This window comes from Aulonocara sp. 'chitande type north' Nkhata Bay, linkage group LG23 (assembly GCF_057382095.1).
Source record: "Aulonocara sp. 'chitande type north' Nkhata Bay isolate Kocher_YH1m ecotype deep benthic linkage group LG23, A_spYH_male_GT1.1, whole genome shotgun sequence".
Classification (NCBI taxonomy): Eukaryota; Metazoa; Chordata; class Actinopteri; order Cichliformes; family Cichlidae; genus Aulonocara; species Aulonocara sp. 'chitande type north' Nkhata Bay.
The window spans coordinates 15,239,982-15,266,218 of NC_141365.1; the positions used below are offsets into that span (position 1 = coordinate 15,239,982).

At 40.6% G+C, this 26,237-nt stretch overlaps 1 protein-coding gene across 2 annotated transcripts; it reads right to left on the reverse strand.

Moving 5' to 3' along the window:
• Nucleotides 1-335: 335 nt before the first annotated feature.
• slco2a1 (solute carrier organic anion transporter family, member 2A1) lies at nt 336-24,926 on the reverse strand. 2 transcript variants are annotated; one of them, XM_086282883.1, is made up of 16 exons: nt 24,585-24,925; nt 24,259-24,488; nt 14,997-15,134; nt 13,736-13,898; nt 13,002-13,214; nt 12,071-12,169; nt 11,849-11,991; nt 9,395-9,466; nt 8,459-8,516; nt 8,160-8,324; nt 6,224-6,428; nt 5,466-5,613; nt 3,432-3,589; nt 2,868-2,932; nt 2,129-2,249; nt 336-1,388 (listed from the first exon to the last, which is right to left on the reverse strand). In XM_086282883.1, the coding sequence occupies exons 2-16, from the start codon at nt 24,370-24,372 to the stop codon at nt 1,205-1,207; spliced, it is 2,046 nt and encodes a 681-aa protein (XP_086139009.1). In that variant the 5' UTR covers nt 24,373-24,488; nt 24,585-24,925; the 3' UTR covers nt 336-1,204. The 2 variants fall into 2 exon arrangements, with proteins under 2 accessions (XP_086139009.1, XP_086139010.1); XM_086282884.1 differs by lacking the exon at nt 9,395-9,466 and having other exon boundaries at nt 24,259-24,926.
• Nucleotides 24,927-26,237: the final 1,311 nt, after the last annotated feature.

Sequence of the window (26,237 nt, forward strand, 5' to 3'; positions counted from 1 at the left end):
TTGAATTTGCTGTGTATTTTGTAACTTTTATATTGTGCTATTTAATTTAGTTTAGTTACTGTTCTTACTGTCTTGGGGCAACTGTGACCACATCATTTCTTCTGGGATTAATGAAGTATTCTGACTCTGATGATTCATCTTACATGAAGATAAAGACAAACATTCCCTACTATTTATGACCTGAGCTGTATATTTCTTAAAAATCCAACAAACCAATTGACCTGATGGATTATTCAGCCTTGGAGATACTGAGATAAAGACATACTTCATCCAGTAACACTCACACTTGTTTGCAATCCACCCAATAACCAAACTAGTGACTACTGTATGGTTAATTCATTTTATTCAGTTTATGAGTAACAATGCATGTATTTGATATCTGAATATCTGAATATTAATTGCAATTGAAGTGTTACACAGGCTCATATATGAAAAGAGTATTGCAGGAATCACACGTCTCTGTGTATGAGACAATGATCTATAAAAAATATATATACTTAAATATTAAGCTATACAGTTAATTAGATACAGAATATGTTCGCATTGCAAATAGAAACCTGAATAGATTCCTACTGTTCAGGTACGCACAAAATAAAAATAAAAACATTTAGCTGTTGTTCAAAAGTCCTTTCACTGTCCTGGACCCAAGGAGAATGTGAGGTATCACGATGTGGGGCGATCGTGGCTCAAGAGTTGGGCGTTCGCCTTGTAATCAGAAGGTTGCCGGTTTGAGCCCCGGCTCGGACAGTCTCAGCCGTTGTGTCCTTGGGCGAGACACTTCACCTGTTGCCTACTGGTGGTGGTCAGAGGGCCAGTGTCCGGCAGCCTCGCCTCTGTCAGTGCGCCCCAGGGTGGCTGTGGCTACAATGTAGCTTGCCATCACCAGTGTGTGAATGTGTGTGTGAATGGGTGCATGACTGGATGTGTAAAGCGCTTTGGGGTCCTTAGGGACTAGTAAAGCGCTATACAAATACAGGCCATTTACCATTTACAAACGATGTGCTTTAACGTATGCTCTGCTGGTCATAACGTCTGAATTACTCCAATCAAAATGCATCCAGAAACATAGAGAATATTCCCCTGTGGAAAATGGATATCCTCTGTCCAACCATTGAAGAACTGGATAGGAGGAGTGGGCCTAAAGAAATTGAGGTCACAGTGCTGGCCCATCTTGACTATGGATTCCTTCCACTGAAAGCTTTACTCAACGTTTAACACCGCAGCAAAGCTTTAAAAGGTTTGGATCACCCTGCTTCCCAGCGGGACAATCAGAGTGGTCCTTCTTGTCATCTGCCAGACTGTACTCCTCGGTCCGGTGCGCCTTCCACCCGAGAATCATCAGCAGGACGATGCCCATGACCTTATAACCCACCTGTAAGCCCAGATACCTGCAGGGAGTCAGATAAGTAATAAATGCATGGCTCAGATTTAGATGAACTGCACACCTGTTTGATATGTATAGACCAGTCCGAGGTGGACAACAAAATCCAAAAGAAAACCAGCAAAATTCTATCAGTAAATTTAAAAAAAGTCTTTTTGTGCCACTGGATGGACAATATTCTAGTAAAGAGCATCATTTACAAAATGAGGGTATGAATCTTGTAGGTCATTGCCTGATTGGTTCAGGGGTTCTCCCTTTCTCCCACCTGATCCCCTCAGAATTTTGACACAGATGGAATCACATCTAGAAAATGAGCCTGATATCAAAAAGTAGCTAAAAACAGGAAACCTTTCATAGGGTAAAATCTGTTCTGAGCATCCAACCATCCCACTGGGTGATATGAGCCTTAAAAAATAACCCAGAATGCACTTTATGATGTTTTCTCCAGTGAATTATCGGAAAAGAAATCAAACATTCAGGATTTCAGCGCTTGCTTCTATTACTCTACAGCACAGACATTATACCGGTGCAGTTTACTGACATGATAATGATATCATGCTGATGCTCATAGTAGGCTGAATTTTTTTAATGTTTCTTTTAGGCTCTCTTTGGTGTCGACTCTGTTTTACACAGTGGACACAAAGACATCACAAACGTCACTTTCTGCCACCAGTTCAGCTCTGACCACAAAACACAACCTTTGATAACAGTACAAAAAAGTCTGTTCTGAGTGATAAATGTTCTCACCGGTTCCTCAACATGTTGTTGTCATAGTAACCACAGCTAAACTTCTTTTCGCATACAGTTCTCCACCTGAGGCACGATGTGTCGATGGCCATCCCAAAGAGAGCAGGGGCCGGGAGCCAAGCTGAGATGGAAAAAGAGGTCGGGGTTAGCAGGGGTGGCAGCTGGAGTTACTCCCATCATCACAGTGCACCTTTTTTCTACCCATAAAATGGCAAATGTGACCTTGATCTTGACAAATGTTTGAGTGAAGACCCATTTGGTGGTCAGTCTATGTAAATTGGATTAAACTTTGACCAATATTATAGGAGGAGTAATGATTTTTGTGAATTCTAATGAATGGCAGAAGCCTCGCCGTGTCATACACTTATTGGTCCTTCAGCAAAATGAGCTTAAAATTAAATCAGAAAAGATTTTTAAAACACGGGTGATGAAATTAATACCACTTCCTACTTATTTATGATTTATTAATTTCTTAAAAATTTGCACCATTTGTTAGTTTACTTATATAGCTGGCATAGTTTATTCCTGGGTTCTTTATACAACCATGACCACTGTAGTTTTTATAGAGCAGCAGGGTCTTGGAGGTTATCTTGGACTTTGGGGGCAAATGAACATAAAGAAATGTATCATTAACACTATAATTTGTGTTTTAATTCAATATTGCACCATTTTCTTCCCTATAAACTACAAATGTTTCTGGAGCATCAGCCTCTTTAGTAATACGGTAATCCTGTCTTACCTAGCAGTCTCATGAGTAGAAACTGAATTCCTATGGCAAATGACTTCTCATCAGAAGGAACAGATCTGAAAACGCAGGAAAAAAATGTTACACGAGCAACATCTGCATTTTCCATACCGTTTTATGTGGCAGTGATTAATCACTTCATGAACTCTCACACATTAGGGGGTATAAGACACAGATCAGTGAATGTTGTCCTTGGCTTTTGTGTTGCCAATCAAGGAATTAGAGATGGAAAAGCAGTAAAACAAAACAGGAGGTGGAAACGAGGAAGGCGAGGAAACTAACGTGCCAAAACAGAGCGAGACAAAAGCAAGGAAACCTCAGGAGACACCAGGAAACAGCATAAGAAACATAAGAAACAATAACAATAAAAATCTTAATAGAGCCCAAAGCTCAACAAGAAGCTACAGGAATATAACATAGAGCCACTGTCCCAATGCAGTTTTTGCAGGTGAATAAATATCTATATAAAAATTCATTAAAAAAAAGATAAGTATTTAACAACGTGGACAAGCACACTGTATCGTGCTACCCGTCAGAGGGTTGTAACTTTGAACTCACCTGAGCACCATCATGTACATGGGGTTGTGCGTTAGGCAGGCGATGAGGGATGCTAGAGCGATGACGATTATGACAGGGTGAAGAAAATGAGAGCAGCCATTCTCACAAGGACCTGGTTTGGCCTTAGTGCTGGCAGTGCAGCTGCAGTTGGTATACTCCTGTATCCAGAGAGAAAGCAGAGATTATATTTTTTATATTATATTTTATATGTTACCTGTTTGTTCTGATATGCATGGTTTTTGTCCTGTCTCGGATTAAGTTATAATCTTTTGTACAGCTTGTAATGCTGTTATGTTTTGGCTGATTGTTGTTTCCCAAAATTAGAACATCAGCAGGTGATTTAAACGTTGAGAAGGTTAAATGGAATGGAGCCAGTTGAAGCAGGGATGACTCATGAACACCTGAGAATTAGAGGAGCCCCCAGGGCAGAGCCAGGACATGCTGGAGAGGATGTCTCCCGGCTGGCTTTGGAACTCCTCAGTGTGCTCCCAGAGGAGACTGAAGAGGTGGTCTGTGCATTTCTGCTCTGACTGCTGCCCCATGGACCCCATGAATATGGACCCGGATAAACAGCAAATAATACATGGATGAATGAACGCTCTTTCTCACATAAGTGTGAAAAGATTATATTTTTTCAAGAAAAAAAACTGCAAGGCTCTGGTTAAAAACAGATCAAATTTCCATTGATATTCCTGATTTAATCAAACTAAAATACATAAAAAGAAACCTGCAAAAATCGGAGACATTTCTCAAGTAGATGTTTGAATTCCACATTCAACTTTGCACTTGTGAACATGTGAATCCACATCAAAGATGAAATAATTATCGCCTGATTACTGAGCATTAATCCATTAAGCTAGCTGCAGCCAGCTCTGTCTGCGTCTGTGCCTCAGTGGTGGGCTTACACGCTGAGTCAAACTGACTAATGTTCGAATAGCGGTCACACAATCCACCCACTGAAGGATTATTCACAAGCTGTGACGTTTAAACGCTGCAGTTTTTTTCTCTATTTTTAAAACAGCTCTCGTTAGTTCTGCGACTAATAAGCATCGATTAGATATTGACTGTGAGTTGCTTTGGTTCTGACTGAGCGAGACTGAGCCTAGACTGGAAGGTACTAGTCAATCAGACACAACATGTCAGTCTTAAACTTAAGTATTAAACTATATCACTACCTCAATATGAAATCCTAAGAACTAAAAGCATTTAAAGCCCTAATTACTTTCCGTTAATCCTTAGCAAATAAACAACCAAACAAAATGCAATGGCTGCCTTACTGTGGCCCTGTGTGGGCACACCCAGTTGGGGTATTACGTGTGGGTTTGCCCTGCCCACAGAGTCCCATAGTTTACCCGCAACTACCCACTGTGGGCTCACGCGGACATGTTTGCATGAACACTGAAGATTCAACATCCAGGATCCAAGTAAGAACAGCAACGTCAAAGTGGCTCTGTTTTACTTTCATAATGTTATACTAAAGTTTTAATCTAAGATACACTTTAGAAAAGCCTAATAAACCTTATGGCTTAAAACTATAACTATAAGTTAAAACTATAACCTTATAAGGAAATAGTTACCCTGACGAGTTGATTTTTGCAAAGGCTCTCGATGGCATTTTATTTGTGGTATGGATTCCTTGCAGCACTTTAAGCTCTGAAGTACATTACGCTAATAAAGGTTAATATTTCCCAGAGTGAGCAATTTACAGACGCTGTGCAGGAGCAGGGCCAAATGATTATTCTTTGATCCCATACAGAGAATAAGAAAAGAAAACAGTTTTCCCCCCTCTGCTCTAAAAACAAATTCATTCACTTACACGGCATCCACATCTCATGTGATTACTCTGCACCAGATAATCTCTCAGATTGATTTGGATGATTTATGGTAGGGTAATTTTTTCCACTTTTATCCGCTCGCCAGTTAAAAATCATACTGTATTTATACAGCTAAAGAAAACATTATAGCTTCACATAACATAAGCCTATTTATTTTAATCAGCCATTGTGGAAGGCATAAGCAACAGATGCCACTGACCCGAATCCTGTGGGTGTTGTCGGGGTCTTTGGTGAAGTTCGTGCAGCCAGCGTGGCATGGAGAGATGTACTCAATGCCGTCATAGCTGCACACGGGATTAAAGGTGCTGTTAGGACAGTTGCAGTTTGAATAGCAGCTGGGTGGAGACCTGCGGAGGACAGCAGAGCAGCGAGTTAAAGAAAAAGAAGCAGATATGACTGAAGTTTATTTATAATCCAGTGCTTGAAGGTGAGGGACTGGATCACAGGTCACTACCATCGGCTCTGAAAGGTGATGAGTGCTGGGTGGTGTTCTTGAGAGCAAACTGTGTTTATAATCCCGTGTAGATGTTAGAGCCAAAAAAAGAGGAAAACTCTCAGTGTTTCCATCAAGATGATGACTCAGGAAAAAAAATATTGGTTTAATCTGTCCAATAAAAACAGACTTGGTAATCTTTAAAAAACTGTGATTGCAGCACTTTGACTACTCTGGCATGTAATCCCCATGCACCAACACCACACACAACATATTTAAGGTTGTTTTAGTCCTACACATTTTGCACATACAAATCTGGACAGATTATTTTTGATTTCACATCAGATCCATCTTGATATATGTTGATGAGCAGTATACCTTTATCTTGCTATTAAATGTAATTCATCTCATTATTTTTATCACTTTTATTCATTTTTTTAGCACTTTGAGCTTTACATGTAGCATAAAAGATGTTATACAGATTAATAATATTACTGTTATTTCTATAAAACACACAAACTCACCAAGACTGGCTGTTCTGGAAATGATTGACCTCTGAAACCTTCTGTGTTGAACACCCCATCCAGAACAGAGGGATGTAGAAGAGGGTGGAGATGGTCAGCATCACCACAGAGAAACGTGGGATGGCCTTCAGAGAGAGACCCACCCTTTTCATGATGACCCCGCCAGCCAGCATCCCCACAGCCACAGACGGTAGGTTCACAGAACCTGGGAAACATAAGTTACCGCTAAGTAAAAAAGATGTGAAAATCTCATGATGTCATCTTCCGATGACACCCATGAGCTGAAACCCCCCCCAAGGACTAACTTTCTATATGCTGGATCCCGAGCAGAGCCAGCAAAGCCATGTTCCAGCATAAACTGGAGTGGAATTACATTTTACAACAGCTTGAGTGAAACATTTACAAGTGAACAAAGTATTTCTCAGAAGTCTGAGAAGTTCTCATGTCCAAACTGAGTTGGGACATTTTTTTAGCTTTGACAGCTTTTTAATTTGTATTCTTTTTGTTGAGGCTATAATGACTTCAGAGTGACGCAACTTACAGCCATTATCAGACCTTAAGGCGGACTGACGCTGGCACAAACTTCCAGCAACAACATGCGCGCTGCCAAACATGGATGTGCAATTTGAGTAAAACTGATTTTCTTCAGTGCCATTGGTTTCCTTTATTACCGTTTTGAAAATTCTCTTTGGATAAATGAAGGGTGTGATACAGTACTAGCTTCATGCCAAATGGAGGTGCTTGTTCAGACTCGAACCTGAGATTTTATCAGGGCATACATTTGTTTGCCAACATCCTTACAGACAGAGAGGCCAATTTGTTTAAAATGATGAAAACATTTTCATCAAAGAAAAACTGGCAGCTCGACTGCTTTGGAAAGTTGCCATATCAAAAGTGAACCTACTCACTGCAGAGAATCGATTAAATGATTTTAGCACGCAGTTTAATTTCCACTCTCCAGAGTTCATAAAATGTTTGAAACATCCCATTAAAAGTGTTCATTATTACTTGAAATATTTAACAGCTGACACTGAAACGGCTGCAGTAATCTGAAGAATGAGCCAAATGTGGCCTTTATTGGCCGCTGCAAGAGTCTGTATGAAAGAAATGTGAACCTGAGCGGCGAGAGGATGATACACGGACGCCAAAGAGAGGCAGGACTGAGCACACATCAAATCAAACACAGGTAGTGACCAGAGGCCTGAACACCGAAGCAGGATTTGGACTTATCGGGGTGGCTACAGGGTTAACTCTGTGTTTTCAGTGTTACTATGGCAATTCACTTCTCAGCAGTCTACGTCGTCATGGTAACTTATGCTGCAGAGCAGGTCATATTCCAGATTAGGGATAAGGTGCAAAATCACCACTTACTGACCAAACGCTTCTCTGGAAAATAGCATCACCATTCCTGGAAGTCTACGGTTTTCTAAGAGCTCTGGATCTCTCAGGTGCATCAGTAATAATATAGATTCTTAAAAGCAGCCTATTTTGTAGCTTTTCCCCCCATTTCCTGCACTTCTGCCCTACTCGTTGGTGTTGACCTTATTTCATGTAAAGGAATAATAATTTCTCACGTGCCTCTCACATTAGCACTATGGTGCAGCGAAGTCTGTTAACTCATGGAGGACATGGGAGAAAAAGTGCAAGCCCACATAAAAGACATGGTCAGCGTATAAACAGGAAAAGATAAGCTACCACTGGGAAGGACAGCGATAGGGAGTCCACTTACAGGAGACATGTAAGGAAAAGCGATAACCAAGTAAAACAGGAAGTTGAACTTAAGTGGACAAATGAACTAACATAGCAACATGAAAGAGGGAGACAAAAATGAAAATAAACATAAGAAGCAAAATAATGTCCAAAAAAAATCAAAGGATAATTTCACCAAATGCCAAACGAGATCCTGGAACCATGACATCTTTACTCTGGTACCTACCAAAGAGCAGGTTGGCATATACGGCTGTAGTTGCATACTGTCGCTCCAGATACTTGTTAAGGAACGTAGCAAGCCCTGCAATAACCGACGAGAAGCAGCACTGGGCCAGGACAAGGATCAGGAAAAGAGGGCTCAGCAAGAGGTCGACAAACTTTTTGGGAAAACCTGATCAGACACAGATGCAAATAACTTCAGACACTCTGATTTTTACTCTGGTACCATTTACTTGTTTTTTGTGACAAAGATACATAAAGCTATCAAACTAACAGATCTTTGCAGTTGGAATGTAACAAACTCACTCTTCAGGAAGCCCAGCAAAGAGTCCTCATCTTCTGAGCCAGACTCACTTCGAGTCACCTGGAAAGTATCGAGTAGCATACAACCATCAACCATTATATGCACAATCCCATCAGATGAGAGCATGGCTAGAACCAGTGGTGGAATGTAACAGGACATTTACTCTAGTATTTTATTGAAGCACAGCTTTATTGTACTTGTAATTTAATAAACTCTTTCTATGTTATGCTGCTTTCTACTTCTAACATTTACTTCTACTTCTTGAATATAGCTCATAATATTCATTTAAAAAGCTTTTCTTGATACATAAATCCACATTTTTTACGCTGGCTAATGACGTCCTAAGAAGTTGATTTTATCACATTAGAGTAATGTTTGTAGTTCAGCTGAGACTACAAAACCTATCAGAGGGCATGGCATGAAATGGAAAGCATAGTAAAGTTAATATTTGCATGATCAGGCCACTTGTTAGTCATGTTAATGGTCTGATGGTGCACTATGCAGGTGTTAGAGGGGATTTTGGCAAGTGTGGGAACCCACCTGGAGGTTCTAGTGAAACACTTCAGAATAGAAAATTTAACTCGAATTATAAATGAGCCACCTAATAATTTCTACTCTAAGCTCCAGTGCATGTGCCTTCTTTGTAGACAGATCTTGGTCCTACTGCTACTCTTTCTACATTCTGCGGTGCATTAACAGATGTTGTCTGAGCTCACCAACTCCTGAGCCAGAAAACACCAAAACAACAGGCGCAAAGATAGAATTTGGCACTTGATGCTGAATAACATCATCGGCTTAAATTGTGACTCCTGCCAAATCCTTCTCGAAGAACTGAAACACACTTGTTTGGGCAGCTATTTCGAAGCAACAGCTAAATTAGCTTTCGTTTCAGTGTTCAGTATAGTTTTATCAAATGCTGCTTGCTGAGCAGTCCTTACCTCTGAAAATAATTTCTTATCTTCTTCTCCTGCCCCCTCTGTCATAGATCTTTCTCCATCGTTTTTTTCTCCCTGGGAAATACAGAAGCTGTACCTTTAGCTTGCTGACAGATTGGGTGCCAAATTGCACAAAAAACCCTTTATGTGTTGGCTGATATTTGTTGAGCTGTTTCAAATCACCCAACTGAAATTCCCTGAAACTTAAAAAAGAAGTTAGTTCATGCTACAGAAAGTATGTTCATTCCTCTCATTCCTCTAGAGGTAGCAGAAGGACCACGAATGCAGCTTTACTGACTTCTTATTGACTTGCAGCATGGATGCATGGCATTGATGAGGAGAACAAAATGACGCTTGCAGGCAAAGACATATGAAGAGGATATATGAAGATATACTAGAGTTAGACATACAGTGATGGGGTTTGGGTATCTGGAACACCTCAGGATCCTCCAAAGAGGATCTTCAAAGTGTAGCTAGGTAGAGGCCAGTCCACCTGATCGGACTTTGGATAAGCAGTTTAATGAATGGATGGATGGGTGAGGCAAAAGAGAACCACTGATAAGATGTCCTAAAGCAGTCAAACATGAGTTTAAGTCCAAAGAGTCTTGCTTATAGATTTCTTTCATTTACTACAGCAGCATTTTTTTAATGTAGAAAAACCGAGACATACTGTTGCTTCTTAGTTAACCATAATAACCGTTCAGCCATCTAAACTGTTTCTTTGTCACTTAAATCCACACATTGTATCCAACACACTCCTAACAGGTGCCAGTAATGAGCCCTGAACTGTCAGTGTCTGATTGGTGTATTTTCATCTTTGTTAAGGGAAAATAAGCAGTTGATAGAGATCCTCACACGTTCAGTGAGTAATGAAGACAGGGACATTTATGGGAGGCAGCGGCACAAATTCAGACATACAGGAGAGCATATGGAGGCTCCAGAGGATGAAAATCTCATGGGTTTGATCTCAATCTTTCGAGGAGCACTTCAAAGTTTCTCTCTCCTTTCATGCGACATTGTCCTACAACATAAGCCTCTGTGTCTTTGTGCTGCATTCGTGTGACGTGGGAACATTAGACTGAACTGACAAGCTCTGCACAGCAGCATTCAAAATCACCCAAAAGCTGTCAAACACTGCAATGAAAAGATTTCTGTGGAGTTTTTGTCTCTCAAAAGAATTCGTTTAGAGCCTGCCCGCTGTTAGTTTGAATCTGCGCGAAAGTTTAAAAGACGCATCATGTGTTTCAGTGGTTCTCAAACCTCTCCCTTATTATCATGTTTTTTATTTGCATAACTCAACATTCATCCATTGCTTATTTATGATTTATACTGGGGAAAAAAGGCTGATGATGACCTGTCAGTCTATTACTGTTCTGTTTGAAGATTACTTCCACTTTTTGTGTGCAACTTTCAGCTAACCACTTCCCCTCTGTGTCCATCGATAACATTTATGTAATTATGTCTGCTGTTTGCTCATTCCTGTTAACTAAATCAAAAACCGCTGTTGGGAAACTGATGACAGACTGGATTATGAAAGATGCATGTTTTTAAAGGTTTCCAGCAGGGGGCGTCTCCTGTGAGTCAAACTATATACAAATCTGTGGGTAAATGGCCAAAGTGCAAACTAGATTTATGACCCCAGGTTGGAGGGCAATTTGCTACCATATGAGTGTCCCCTCAGTTTCACAGTCAGAGGCATCCCTCTGTCCTTGTGTCTGGTTTCAAAACATGCAGAAAACAATCATTTGCTGTGTGAACATGAGAATTCCCGGCAGCTAAGTTAGTTTTAAAAACACAGTCTATGATTACTGGACTAAAAAAACCCCAACACAATAAAAAAAACAGTTCATTAATGAATATTTACCTTAGCATGATTGATGTTTTAAACTGGCACAGTATGTTTTAAAGCTTTAAGCTGTGTCAATGTTGTTCTGTAATTTTCCTGCATATGGTTTTATATTTTAGGAGAGAAGTATTGTAAAAAAGACTTTTCTACGTCACAAGAGCTCACTAGTAGTTCTAATTTTTTCTAATAACTGTATTTTGGCCCACTTGAACTTCATTGTTTTTAAGTCAGTCAAGTTAAAGCTGGAAGTGAAACTGTGGTTTCACAAAAAATGAGGGGGCATGCACTTCCTCCTTATCTAGTCATAGATAAGTTTTAGCTTAACTATGCTTATCTAATATTTTTCTTAAAGCATTTCACAAGCGCAGATTTGTATGTGAAATCGCTCCACTGAGGTCACCAAGACTGAAACTGTGCCTTAAATAGTGAAAAACTGAAAGAAAAACAAGAACAAAAAACAACCAAATGTGACATAGAGAATATTGTCCTTTAAGTGTCAGATCCCTGTTTGCTTCCAATATTTACAGTTACATTATGGATGCTTCTTGTGGACTGCACAGTCCTGACATGTGCTCTGCTGTTTAAAAGACTTCTATAAGAGCAAGGCTTACGTGGTCTTGTGAAGCCATGGTACGTGGGAAGAAGAAGTAGGGGATAGAGGTGAGAACCAGGCAGCCGGTAGAGATGAGCAGGCCCATCCACCAGGCACCGATCCAGCGAGGATCGTCGGGTCTGAGTTGGAGCGCAGCTTCTCCTGGAATTATCGGTGAAAAACGCCGTAAGACATCCATACCTCTTTAACCCAATAAAATGACTTCCAGACTCAGCTTTACCCAAATCTTTTTTGTTCACGTCCACATAGACCCGCAGCATGACTGAGCCCAGCAGGTAGCCGATGGCAGGCCCGAATACAGAAACTGCAAACAGGATGGCTGTGAATGATAAGAGATGGCAGGCTGTGATGGACCGTTGAGCTGCAGCCAGTCAAATACCTTACCATTTTAAAAAGATTGTATTTTTCCTCTAAAGCCTCCAAACTGATTCTAAAAGACTCCAGCTTTAACCTCCAAGCTATTTTCGCAAGTGGGGTCATTTTTGTACAATATTCCATACGGGAATATTTTTTTAAACGGTTCCATCTGTATTTATCCTTCATTCATAACAGATATTCTCAAATATTCCATGGAAAAACGGGGGTTAACCTGACTTATCTCTGTGAATCATGCTGTTATAAACATCACTTTGGGGAGTACATTTCTGACTCAAGGCTTCTGCAGGAATAAATCTTGATATTCAAGGTCTGTTAGCCACAGTTTGATGCAAAGCAATAAAGCATGAGATTTAAAGGGGAAAATTAGAAATCAAAGCTAATTTTCTTGCAAACAGACATATTTTATCTTTATCTTTATAGGATCTTTATCACAAAGATTTTGAATGACAGCCATGTTTTTCCTTAAACTCATTGTTGGAAGAATTAACACTTCTACTGATGACTCGAGTTTCTGAGTCTACTTGACAGCGTCGATGAGCAGTACTTTAAAATCTAAGCAGCAGCTGGTTTCTGAACGCTTCAGTGATCTGATATCATCCTCTAAGCTGTCTGTAGACAGAGTGATGACTTTAGTTTTCAGTTTCACCAACACAAAATACTCGTACTTTCACTCCTTGCGTTTGTATATTTATCAGTTTTTTTTCCACACGAAACCCTGCTAAATAATTCAGTTTAATGTGGTCCCATCAATCTTTGAACTGCAGGTCATTCACCTATGTAGAGAGGGGAATTTGCAGGCCCAGCAAAATCATCAATGTAGGAAATCCCATAGGGCTGGATGGGCACTGATCCGACACCAAAGAGCAGCTGAGCGCTGGCCATGAGCAGCCACAGGTTGTTGGTGTCGGTCAGACGTCTCGTTTCATCACGGTTGCACGACTGTGTGCTGTTTGAGGTGCTCTGCAGGTTGCACATTTCGTGGCGATCTGGTATCAACACACACACACACACAGGGTAGAAAACAAGGAAAATTATAGTTAAAAACAGGCCAGAAGACACAGACGTACTACTTATTTCATTTCCTGGAGCTTCTCTGACCCTCCGCTGACACTCTGTATGACTTTAACTGGGGGCAAAGCGAAAAGGAAGAAGAACATTGTTATTGCAAATGAAATGCCCCAGAGGTAATTGTAATCTTCTTAGCTTTCAGAGAGTGCACAGAGATGATGAATTTCCTCCTGATTTATGCAAAAGTTCAATTGGGGAGCACCAGCAAGGCTTTCCAAACACATGCTAAAGAACACAGAGGACCAAACAGCAGAAACTTGTTTGACTCCCACTGAGTCCTATGGAGCCTTTGTTAGAGGATGCTGCAACTCTTAAATAAAGCCTCATAAGTCTTTTGGACATATTTGTACACTTGTAATCCCCCTCAGCTCTGGACAGAGTCACAGGAGGGCAGTGTCAGCGGAGACAGAGCAGCAATGTGTTTATAGCTTCATCTTACTATGTAAAACAGAGCCGTATTCATACGGCTGAGACAGGAAGTGAGGCAAAGTCAGCATCATGGCACTGATGGCCATCAGCAGTCCACCGACGCCGATGATGCGAGGACGGTGGACCCGATTCCCAAAGTAGCTCACGAACACAATCAGTATGCTGTTACTGATCTAAGAGACAGAGAAAAAAGTCAGAGAGGAGCCAGAGGAAGCGCCACACCTAATGCATTAAACGCAGGGTGTCACTGTTGTGCAACGCTGCATCACTTGGTGCAATCTAGCACAATTCAGAGGTAATTTAAGGATCCATAATCACTTTAATCTGTATTTGCATTTCATTTATCCAAATTGTGGTCGTTTCTGCTGAATTTTTTGCACACAACTTGTATAGCACTGTAAGTGCAGTTGGTGCAGTTCAAAGTGCTTCATGGGGGAAAGCAACATTTAAAACACGTGTGTGCAGTTTGTTTGTTGTGTTTTCCTCCCTGTCACTTCCTGTGTCTACTGTGCTGTTCCCTAAGCTTGCCTCTTACTCTGCACACTGATTTCCAGGAATGCTGAAGCTATTCTCTGCTGCAGGAGATGATTGGTTGGTATGGGGTCATTTTGTCTTATTTTGATCTCTTATCTTTTGGCATTGTACTCCGATAAGAAGCGAACAACATTAGTAACACAATGTTAAACCTGAAGCTGCTTCACTAAGCCCCTGACCCTGCCTCGTAATCCAGATCTCTGGAGACAGAAACAATCACAACAGTAAAGCTCCATGTAACTGAGAGGAAGTGCAGAGCTGGGTGATAATTGTCTGAATTTATCACTTTAATGAGACTACACATTACACATAAGCTTTTGATCTGGCGTTACTGAGAAAATATCCATCAGAGCAGCCTTAAAGAAACCATAAGAAGATAAGCTAAAGTCATTCTTCATGGAGTATCGCCACAGACAGAAAAATGCGGTTTATTTGTGACTGTCTTTGACAAACAGAAAACATTTATATGTGTGTGAAACTTTTAAAGCTCACTGGAGTATTAAAAAAACCCCAGAGTGACCTCTGCGCCGAGCACGTACAGAAACAATCTCTCATCACTCCTGACGCCTGCATTTGCAATAAAACTGTTCCAAAATACTCGAGTCCCACTCGGATTGTCAGGAAGTGTGATTTTGATTTGTTGCTTGCACTTCAGTTCCTCCTTTGTCATCGGTATCCTTGAAATAAAGCTATCATGAGCCTACACTGGATGAGGGTAAGTTATTGTTGGCTCCCACCTCGTGCAGAGAGGAAATGGTTCCCGAGGAGTAGCTGCTGAGGCCGTAGCGTCTCTCGATTGTGCTGATGGTGCTCTTGAAGTAGGCGCTGTACAGCAGCTGGGACAACTGCAGGAGGCCGTGGCAGAGCACGAACAGCTAGGACACAGAAGACAGGTCTTTTTATTCTTTCGGTTATGTTCGTGAAATAGTGGAGTGTGGAAATATGCAGGAGGAAAGACAAAATGTGCAGCAATGGGGGATCTGTAGCTGAAACAGAGTGACGTCATAAATGTCAGCCGTGTCAGCTACTCTGTAGCAGTTTCAGCTGGCACCATTACAAAAAGCCTAAAATAATTAGTCTTAGAGGATTAAATTGTTTTTAAGAACACAGAACAATTCAGAGGAAACACATTTTCAAAAAGGCATCTCCACTTTGAGTACAAACTCATCTGCACCGCATTCCTTAAACTCCTTTCCAAGTATTACACAAGGCTTCAGGCATACCAACTAAAGACTTTGCAGACAGTTAGCCTCTTTCTGCAGGTAAAAGTTTGTGTTTTCTAACCTAAGAGCAAAAAACAGGTTATATTTTTAACATCAGTTAAAGAGTTTATTATATACAGTCAAACATATGGCCTGCCAAAGCTCCCAGTCCTGGTTACTGGATGGTTTTTGTAAAACGCGAAAAATTGCAAAGAAGAAGGGATTAAGCTGTGAATCAGATTCATTATATGAATTACAAAAGCATCACATGCGGCAATGTAAATACGGTATAGATTTTTTTTTAAAGAACATTAAAATGATTGAAAATGTCCTGGAATGAGATCCAAGCCTTCACATCATTTTCTCAAAGTTTTCATTTCTATACTGTGGTTAAAGCCTGAGGAGCCATGCTGCTTTCTTTGCTTCGCTTCAGCAGTATGTCTTCATAATGTGGAAAATCTCAGACATATTATTTTGTGATTGATTTTCATAAAATATCTCAGCCTGTTTATGACATGTTTGCAGAATCTACTAAAAATGTATAATAATGTTTTCTGCTTTGTTTTTAAAAAGTTTTTATGCATTTGTTTTACTCCACTAAATGAGGTTGTAATGAGGTATGAGTTGCTAAGTTTTAGGTTTCTTAATGATTCCTAGAAATCAAAAGTAAAGTTGCCAGACTCATGATTTGATTTTTTTCTGGAAAACGGCATGTCTGCACTGCAAAAGCAGTAATGCATTAGCGCTTCCTTGGAGCTCCAGAGCACAGATCCAAAAGAGGAATGAAATCACTTATCCGGTGACAACATTTTGGGATCGTTTCAGGAAAACCGCTTCATACTGCGTCTCCATCTGGTTGTGGAATTTATCCTCCAAGAATTTCTCTTCACACCCAGATCAGAGTCGCCCCCTGGATGGACTCCCAGTGATCTGAAAGACGAGTGACTTGCTTCTCTGTGTCTCAGAAGGCTTTCACAGACGCACTGCTTACTTTTTGCTCCGGGGGCCATGGATACTGAATTGAGGATACATGTTGAGATTAGCGGTGAATTTACTATGAAAACAATGATAAATCCCAGCTTTCAGCGTGTTTACCAGCTGCCAGCTCATCTGAGGGAGAATAAACTCTGCATTCGCCTCAGAACAGTTAATGCTCCTATTAAAGTGTGGCTTTATGGTTGGTTAGCACACACAATGGATCCTTTTACGCGGCTGATAATATTTCATCTTCATTTTCTGTCAAATAGGCTTCAATTACCTAAGTGATTTGACAGCACCTATCTGCACAGGCAGGCAAAAAACTTTTTTTGACCAAATTAAAATGTTTCAGGTCAACTTTGACCTCATTTTGCCATTTTAACAAAGTCAAATTAAAACAAATGCAAGAGACAGATCTCTGATTCTGTGCAGGAAGCAGGTCTACCAGAAGTAACATTTAATCTTCAGTTATTGGAATGCCAAAAAATTAAAGACATGTCCAGTTAATCCTGATGAAGCAGTGTTGCATTCTTTTTAAACCATTATATGATATGCATCACAATTTCAACTCCTTCTGTAGATTATTTTTGGGGGAAGGGAAAAGCGGGGGGGGCAGGAGGTTGTTTCTTTTTTTTTCTTGTCTAATTCTGTTCTGACTGGAGACAAACAGAGGGTCAGCTGTACTGATGACAGTTTTAACACACAAATGTACACAGACCAGAGAAAACCAGCTTAAGCAGAGATTTATATATAAAACCCAGCCAGTGGGAAAGTTTGGGGACAGACAGAGAGAAGTAAGCACAGTAATGACCCTACAGTTTTAGACAATCCCCTATGAAGAGCATTCGGTGAGAGTGAGAAGGAAGAACTCCCTTTTCACAGGAAGAGACCAACGCCACCAAGCTCAGGGTTTATGGTCATTTTTTAAACAGGTTAAAATGGCATGAGACCTCATAGATGTGGTTAGCTTTAAGGATGATATTTTTTGACTGCAACTGTGTTTAGAAAAACAAAGACGTGCTTTTTTTGGCATTAAATATCAACACAATCAGCATTTAATTAAATGTGGCAAATGTTTGTGCACTCAATTTCAATATTCTCATCCCTGTACTTAGAGAAAGCCTAGAGAAGCAACTTACGGTGGCCATGAGAGGCCAAACGGACTGCAACTTAAGAAAACACCAGCAATAAGAAAAAACGCTGCAAAAGCACACAAAACACAACGGAAATAGGAAAAACGACAATGGAAATAGGAAAAAAAGAGATTTCCAAAAACACAAGGGAAGTGTTTCTGGGGAGTCAATAACCCGACGGATCAGTTGCAGGAACCAAAATATGCTAAGAATTGCGCTGGGAGACAATTAAAAGAAGTGGAGGATCTGTCTGTTTTGTGAGGAAAGAAAAGATGAGAGGTAAGTGTGTTAGCCTAACTATTAGCCTAAAAATCTGTAATCAGTATATGAAAATCATGATTAAACACACCTAGCATGTTTCTAACTGGTCCGTCCAGTTATTGTCTCCCCAGAAACACTTCACTTGTGCTTTTGGAAGAAAATTTTATTTTCCTATTTCTGTTTTCGTTTTTCGTATTTCCGTCGTGTTTGTTGTGCTATTGCAGCGTTTTTCTTATTGCTGGTGTTTTCTTAAGTTGCAGTCCGTCTGGCCTCTCAGGGCAACCGTAGCAACTCCTTTACATGCGTAACAAGGTCAGGCTTGTCACTGTCAGTATCGATATATTTTACTTTAATGCCAAATCGCATGTTTGGCACAATACATTAGCAAATCTGTCCCATAAAGAGCAGCTAGTAAAATAAAGGTAAAGAAATCAGGCATTTGCTCACCTGAGGAGAAGAAAAGGTTGGACAAAGTCTTTTCAACATGTGGTTTAAATGACAGATTCTGATCTGTATGTTTAAATGCATGGACATGGCTTTTTTGCGAATTAAAAAAAAACAACTTAGATTTTCCTCCATTCAACTGTGTAAATTGGAAGGATTGTTCTACTGAAAGGGAAAAGAGCAGATAATTGTGTCAGCTGCATAAAAAATTAATTAAACAAAAAAAAAACAACCTGCTGTTTGTTAAAAGGGAAACTTTTTTACAAACTTTAAGTATTTGGATTCTCTGAGCATTATTCATTTACTTCTCCTTTTTGAACACTTTTAGCTCTCTATGATTGGAGGTCATTGTCCCAACCTTCAACCCTGCTGTGAAGGGAAGAATTGAGGGAAGTTCACTCTTGAATTCCAAAAGCTTTTATTTTCATGGACACGGGTTGTGGTTATTTTGTTCTTATATGTGTTCTAGTCAAAAAAAAAAAAAAAGAGAGAGAGAAAAAAAGGGGGAAATAAAAGGAAAAAAGTGCTTGAAATGTGTACAAACTCTCTGAGGATACTTAAAAGAAAGTATGTGCACAGGTCACCTCCCCTTATTGTGAAACAAACATAAAACAGATTTTCTGCACAATAGCATCGTGGACAAAGGAGCGCTGACATTTAAAGCAGTTCTGGAAAATGTGCTTATTCTCCAGTTGAGTAAGACTGATATATTACTCATATATCAGTTTGTTAAATATACTGGAATGATGCATTCAGGAGATGGTTTAACATTTTCAAAACCGCACATCCAGCGCTGACTGCCCGAGCCTCGAGTTTTAGGCCGCGCTTCAAATTGTGCACCAATCCAAGAAGTAGACTAGTACACAGCCTCCTTAAAACCTGTGAATACCAATGGCTGTATAAAAGATACTTGCATGTTAAAATGCCAAACTTTATAGTATAAATGAACACGGTTCAGGTTCAATTGATATTTCCCCCCTTTATAACAACACCATAGCTCTCCTAGGATTTTATTAAATTTATTAATTAGATTAATTAGCAGGTGATGTTCCAATACAGTCCCTGAGTTCTGATTCTTTAAAATTTTAAATATTTAATGTCAAAATTAAGAAACTGAACGTTTCATTTATTGCGAATGGTTGCAGTACCTTCGCAGCCCACAAGGGGGCAAATGAAAAAAAACTTCGGTATTTCACCTTACAGCAGAGGTGTGCAACTCCAGGCCTCAAGGGCCAGTGTCCTGCAGGTTTTAGATGCATCCTTGATCCAACAAAGCTGATTTCAATGGCTAAATGACCTCCTCAACATGTCTTGAAGTTCTCCAGAGGCTTGTTAATGAACTAGTTATTTGATTCAGGGTGATATATAAAACTAACAAGACACCGGCCCTTGAGGCCTGGAGTTGGACACGCCTGCCTTATCGTTTAGAGCTTATTGCGACGACTGCTGTCGTTATTTTGAACTACTTTCAAAAAACCGTATTGAAGTACCAGTATATGTGCCAATATGGCCATTTTTACTCTCTAGAAAACACTCGGCTGCTCTCTGGTGTTCACCTGCGTTTGCAGTTTGTGCTAATCCGAGCACAGCATCTGTCTGCAGTAGACATGGCAGCTGTGCTTATCTTCTCACCATACCCTGATAAAGAAATACAATGCGATTTGACTGTGACTCAGCCACAGAGGCGAGCCTCATGCTCAGGTGCAGTGAGGCTTTCCAATGCTTCTCATGCTCCTGATCATGATGTAAACACTACATGCCCCTGTGCAGAAACTTGGCCCAAACGCTGGCAGAGCTATCCTTAAAGAGAGGTTGACTGTGTCACCTGGGTGTAGACTCCAGGTGTAGCTCAAGAGGACCTAAGAAAACAAGCAGAATGTGCTCTTGAAGCTGAACAAATAGAGAGCGGAGCATGGTGCAAATTGTAGCGGTATCAAGGAAAGATGGATGGATGTGATTGTGTCGTGTGAAGCCTTTGTTGACCGGAGAACAAAGAGCACAGCTTTATAACTTTTTAGTCATTTGATGTTAGACTGGAGGACAACAGCTATTCAAAGCTCTGGCGGTACAGTCTGACCGAAAAGGCTGCAGGAATGATTTAGAAACAGCTTTCTGACAAATGGCTTGCTGTTCCACTCATGCTGAACTGCTCCCATTGTCTAAACACAACACTGGACACCTTTGAAGTCCAGGTGCATTCTCACAAATTTCACTGTGTAGTCTCAGGATGATGTGAAGACACCTGCAGGACGAGTCTCGCTGTTTCACTGTCCTCCACCCTGCTTATGTTTGCTTGGCTTCAGCGGAGGAGGGCTTTAAAGTGAAGATAAACAGGGAAAGATTTGCAGCGGCCGGACCCACCACAGGCGACGTGAGAACATCGAAGGTAAACACTCAGAAGATTCCAAACTCAAATAAACGCTCTCCCTCTGGAAAGCTAAGAAACTTCCTCCACCCCCCCCCCCAGGCTTCTGAAACCTATTACTCATATGTGTCACTCACAGGGTGAAGAAGAGGAGTCATTTCTCTTAGAGTTTTGAAAGCAACCACCAGTGTTTGCATTAATATTACTCACAACTCAAGAACAAACTGTTTTCCTCCCATTACTGCCGTAAAGGGAAGAACAACTGCTCCTTTTGGCACGCGTTCAGGCAACAATTCTCCTTCAAGTCAGTGCTTTGAGTCTTTTAATAGCAGAGCCAAAACACATAACAAAACTGGAGCTGGATGCGGATCCCGAACACATAAAACCGCTGTCAAAAGGGATCAAATGAAGTTATTAGTAATGGAAAAACAAAGTTGTCAGCATTCTCTTCTGTCAGGAATTTATCTGAAGCAGAAACATGATGAAATTTCCACAACAAGGATCCGATTAGCAAGTGAGAGAGGAAAAAAAAAAGAGCTTGTGCTCAAGGCGCTAAAACTGCTTCCCAAAGTTTGGATGACTGAGTGACAATCAAACAGCAACCTCTGAGCCAACAAAGGCCTTATATGCTTTAGTTTAGTCTTTGCAGTTCCTCTAGTGTCCACTAGAGGCTTCAAAAGTGAGCCAATCCTCGATAAAACCCCATGTTAAAACTTTACAGCAGATATAAACATGTTTACAGTCTGCTACAAGAAACTGTTTTAATCTCTGCATTGAGTTTTTCCCCCATTTTAAAGCATCACAGAAGCATTTTTCATTGTTTCCATGATGGCGTCATTTTTCAGCCCCAGAGGTTCGCCTTTGGTGAGAAACACAGGCGGCCATGATGCCTCCTAGGCGTCACCTCACCAAACTGGCGTCCCTGAACTGGCCCTGTGGGCCGTGTTTGTGCTGTGGGGGTTTCTTTTGGAGCACTTTTAATGGAATCAATGCCTGTTCATCTAATAATCTGGCTGTGGCAACACAGTAACTTCCAGCTCCAAAACCCCCCCAAAAACACAACAACAAAAAGAAAAACACAAGATAGTGGCCAAAACTTGTGTACTTTTAAAAAAAAAAAATTTATTTGTTGCTAAAATGTGAAATAATTGTTGGCCCATAGTTCCCACGTTGCTGCCAGTCTGTTCCAGTATTGACGCCCCTTGATGCTCTTTTACCAGTAAATCATGATTTCATCCCAATCTAAAACCTCATTTCCACTAAATAGAATTGTGACATCTCAAAATTGCTCACAACAAAGTTGGACTCGGTTAGGTCAATGGCTCTTCCAGTTACTACCACAAATAAGAATTGACTGACAGATGCAACCACCGTGGTTCATCCCAACTTCTGCTGCTTTATTTCTATATTTTTAATAATAATGACAAAACAAGCAAATAAGGTGCTGAAGCATCTAAAATGTGGAAGTTCAAAACTAATGGGTGATTTCCAAAAGCTGCATCCATCATTTACATACAAAAGGCTGCAGTATCCTGTACTATAAGTGAATAAAGAAAGGTTAGTGCTTCATTTCTTTTCCATATGAAAGGATGGAGCGCTGCTGTCAGCCCCTGGTCCTCACTTTGAGAATTTAAATTAGTCAAAGCTGAACATTTGTCTTTGCTTCTGCAGGTAAACCAAACCTAATTTTACTTTTTAATTGCTTTTTAATCGCTGAGTAATCTTTTTATTTTTCCCTCCACACACCTTTCATTTAATAATCTGTGCTTGATTCTTCTGACCGTGGAGAGGTCCACACAGGTGAGCACAAAGCCTCCTGGGAATGTTTCAGGTTCAGTTCATTATTTTCAGTTGTGTTCTTTGTTACATTTCATCCATGTTGAGTTTAGACTCTGACTGTTGTGAATGTGTGATGTGGTTTTGGATCAGCAGTAACATCTGGACTTAAGGCAAGTGTGTGTCTGTACATGTTTACATAGCTATGTGAGGACAGATAAATTGTAAGTTTACTATACTTGTGGGGACCAACAGTTGCTTATGAGGACAAAGTGCCCGTCCCCACAAGTTTGAGGGCATTTTTGAGGCTCAAAATGTGGTTTTAGGGTCAGGGTTACAGTCACAGTTAGGTTATGTTTAGGTTTAGGCTAAGGATTAGGGTTTGGCATTCATTTGGGATGTTTAGGGTAAGTGGGGGAAGCATTATGTCAATTAGATGTCCTCACTAAGATATGAAAACGAGTGCGTGTGTGTGCGTGCTTGTGCGTGCGTGTGCGCGTGTTTTAAAGGTTGTTTAAATTCTCAGTCTCTGTCAAACATTACACTGTAAAACACTCAGATTTAATTTATGCAGAATTTGATGAACTGCTTGAAAACATTAAATAAGAAATTTTGAAGCCTTTGACTTCAGTGTGTAATGCTACCTTGGGTTGCTTGAAAGGTGCTTCATAAATGAGTTATTATTAATATTATTAAGAATAACATCCTTAACTAAAGCCAAAAAATAAAAAAATAAAAAAATAAAAAAATCTTTAGTCTGACCATCTTAAGGTGGATCTTTGCTTGAACCTGTCAATAAACTTCGTGAAGTGAATTAAACTTAAATGATTTGCAGTTGATGAATTAAAGTCCCCAAAACTTTGTAAAAATATAAATTCATATAATATTATCAGACTTATACATCTAAAACTCCAAAGCTCCCTCTTTTAACAACCTATCAAAATATATATATCCAAATGAAAAAAGTGATTTTTTTATTTATTTATTTATCGCTAAACATATTTTACACGTTTGATTTAAAACGGAGTCCTTTAAGGTTTTCATTCTGAACTAGATGAAAGTGCCTAAAATTAGAAAGTTTATTTAATTTATAATTAATTAATATAATGCATCTTTTACATTAGTGGTATTAATACATTTACTCACAGTAAACAAGTCTGTAACTGAGACTTTGCACATTACCGTGTTGGATTCCTCATCGTTAACCTCCCAAAGTGAAAAGGGAGAAAAATGTTTGATTTATAATTACAAAAATTAAAATCCCTTCCTGCCTTGGAAATAACATTTGATTTTGGCGGGGGTGAACTTCAGTTTGTGCGGAAAGATTAGAAACACGTTAATTAAGATGAAAGCGGCAAGTTGTTCCCTGCAGGTCACCTCCAGCATCATCAGCCCAAGCAGCAAACACTGCATTTAAATCTGATTTCAATTAGCTCAGATTGATTTTTTAAAATTATTATTATTATTATTTTAGCTAACAAGAGACTTATTATCACATTATGACCGATTTTATCTTGTTTATCTCAGGTGAAGCTCGGTTTGCGCTTAGGCAATCCTACCCAGAGGGCAAAATCTTCAAGTTATGGAGGGAAAAAGGTGAAATGCCCTCAGATTAAACCTCCACATTTATGTGGCTCATTATGTTTGCCGCGGTAAGGTGCGGCTGCTTTCATGCACCCACAGGTGGGTCCACTGAACTCAGTGGAGAACAAAGTGGAACGCTCCCCTTGAAGCCGAAGTAGAAACTCAGTTTGTGTGCATAAAGTCGCAAAGTCGCGCACTCCTCTAGGATAAATGCGCACACGCTGCGTCCTCTGCGCAGTGCCAGCCGGTGTCTCACCTTTATGCTGCAGCGGAGAGTCCTGGGCTTCTTCGCGTCTCTGCGCGGATTCGCGTCCATCGTTTCGGCTCGGGGCTCCACAGTGAGCAGAAAGGCTTCCTCTCCAGGTTTCATGTTTGCGTCCTCCCCCCGCTGCTGTGTGCGCTCTCTTTTCTTTTCTTCTTTTTTATGCCCGTCGCTGATGATGTAACTGGACTCAGCCCACGGCTCCACGCGTAAATGTTTTGAAACTTGTGAAAAGGGAACAGGTCTGAGTCACGGGGCGCAGCGCTCACCTGTGACAGTTGAACTGTTTGTTAAAGAGCGGAGTCCCCGGTGTTACTCACCGCGTTATTCACACGCAGACGGGCTCTAATGTGAGCAGGAGTCTTTGTCAAGTATCCAGTGAGCCCCGTATTGTTCTCCAGCAGCTCATTACGCGCGGTATGCGCCACTCAGAGCTGTTTTCTGTCCCGAGCTAATGAGCAGAGAGGGAGGCAGGGAGAGAGACTAATGAATGAAGCCGTTTAGAGGTCAGTGTTTCCCCACAATAAATGTTTAACAGCGTGTTGATTTATTCACGTGGATTTTTACGCGGTGCAAGAAGCTGCAAACAATTCCAACAGCTGAGATCCTGCAGACAACAGAGGTCACAATCACCTTAACGTTTCCGTGAAGGAAACTTACCCGCTGGAGTTTGGAAAACGCGTTTAAACACTGCTCACCTTTACCAGCATCCCCCAAAGAGCCACAAAACCACGTGGATGATTAACTTTTCTGTTCTCACAGTAAAGAAACGAATTTTCATCACTTTGTCCTCAAACTGTAGGTCTGTGATCCCCCCAGGCAGCACTCGTTAGTGTTTTGGATAGTCTAAATGAGTGCTTCTTAAACTTTCCACTTTGGAATAAAAAAAAAAAAAGGATTCAAGGTGAATGGTAGTGTTTAATGGGGTGTTTCCGGGCTTTTTTGTCAAAGTTTGGCTGGACAAGAACAAGATGAGTTGATGGGGTTAGCACAGGAAATCTGAATATTTCTTCAGAATTATAAAAAGTGGGGAAAGCAGGTGTAGAAAATACTGGGCCTGTGTCCAGCCATGTGTCCTCAGACAGATGTTTGATGTGCAGAGCTGCTGAACATCGATTCTTATTGAATGAACATGATCTATTACAAAGTTAGAGAGAAGTTTTTAGACTGTCTTCCTCCTGGGACCCAGGCTCTGGTTGGGGTGCAGCAGAAAACTGCAGAAGAGAATCACTCTCAAGCTGAGTAAGATTTCAGTTTGGTACCAGTGCTCAATCTAGAAGGGATTCCACACATTTCCACTAAAAACACCACAAACAGATCCTCAGATCCTGTCCACCATGATTTTCTTCCGACGGAGATTACCCAACTTCTCGTATCCGCAAGTAAATGGCAAAGGACTTGTCCTTATATAGCACTTTTCCACTCTGTATGAACACTCAAACATGCCTTATTGACCTATTCGTTTTCTCCTACACCTTTTTAATATTCACACGCGACCATACTCCAATCGATGCATCAGATAGCAACTCAAGGATACTTAGACATGCTGACTGAAGACTGGAGCCGCCACTTTCTGCTTGGTAGATAACCTGCCTCCTGAGAGGTAGAGCAGGTCTTTCCAAGAGATCAATATCCGTTCTCTTTCAGTTCTTTGAACAAGGTGGGGCTGCGCTCTCTTATCTGGATATCTAAACATGCTCTGCAGAGACGTTTGGACTTTGGACGTGAGCAAGTCTGAAAAACATCAGCCATGATCCAGACTTTGAACTGTTATAAAGCTGTCTGCAAACACACTAGTAAGGAAATTTATTGCGTCAAACACTGCAGGAGTTTTAACATATGCATATCAGTTAACCACAGAAATGACTTATTTTCGACCTCACTGCTCCACATGTAAAGGAATTTAATGCAACTCCTCCACGAATCAACACCTTATCAGTGGGGGAGCTGTTTAAGTGGCCGAGTGATCTCAG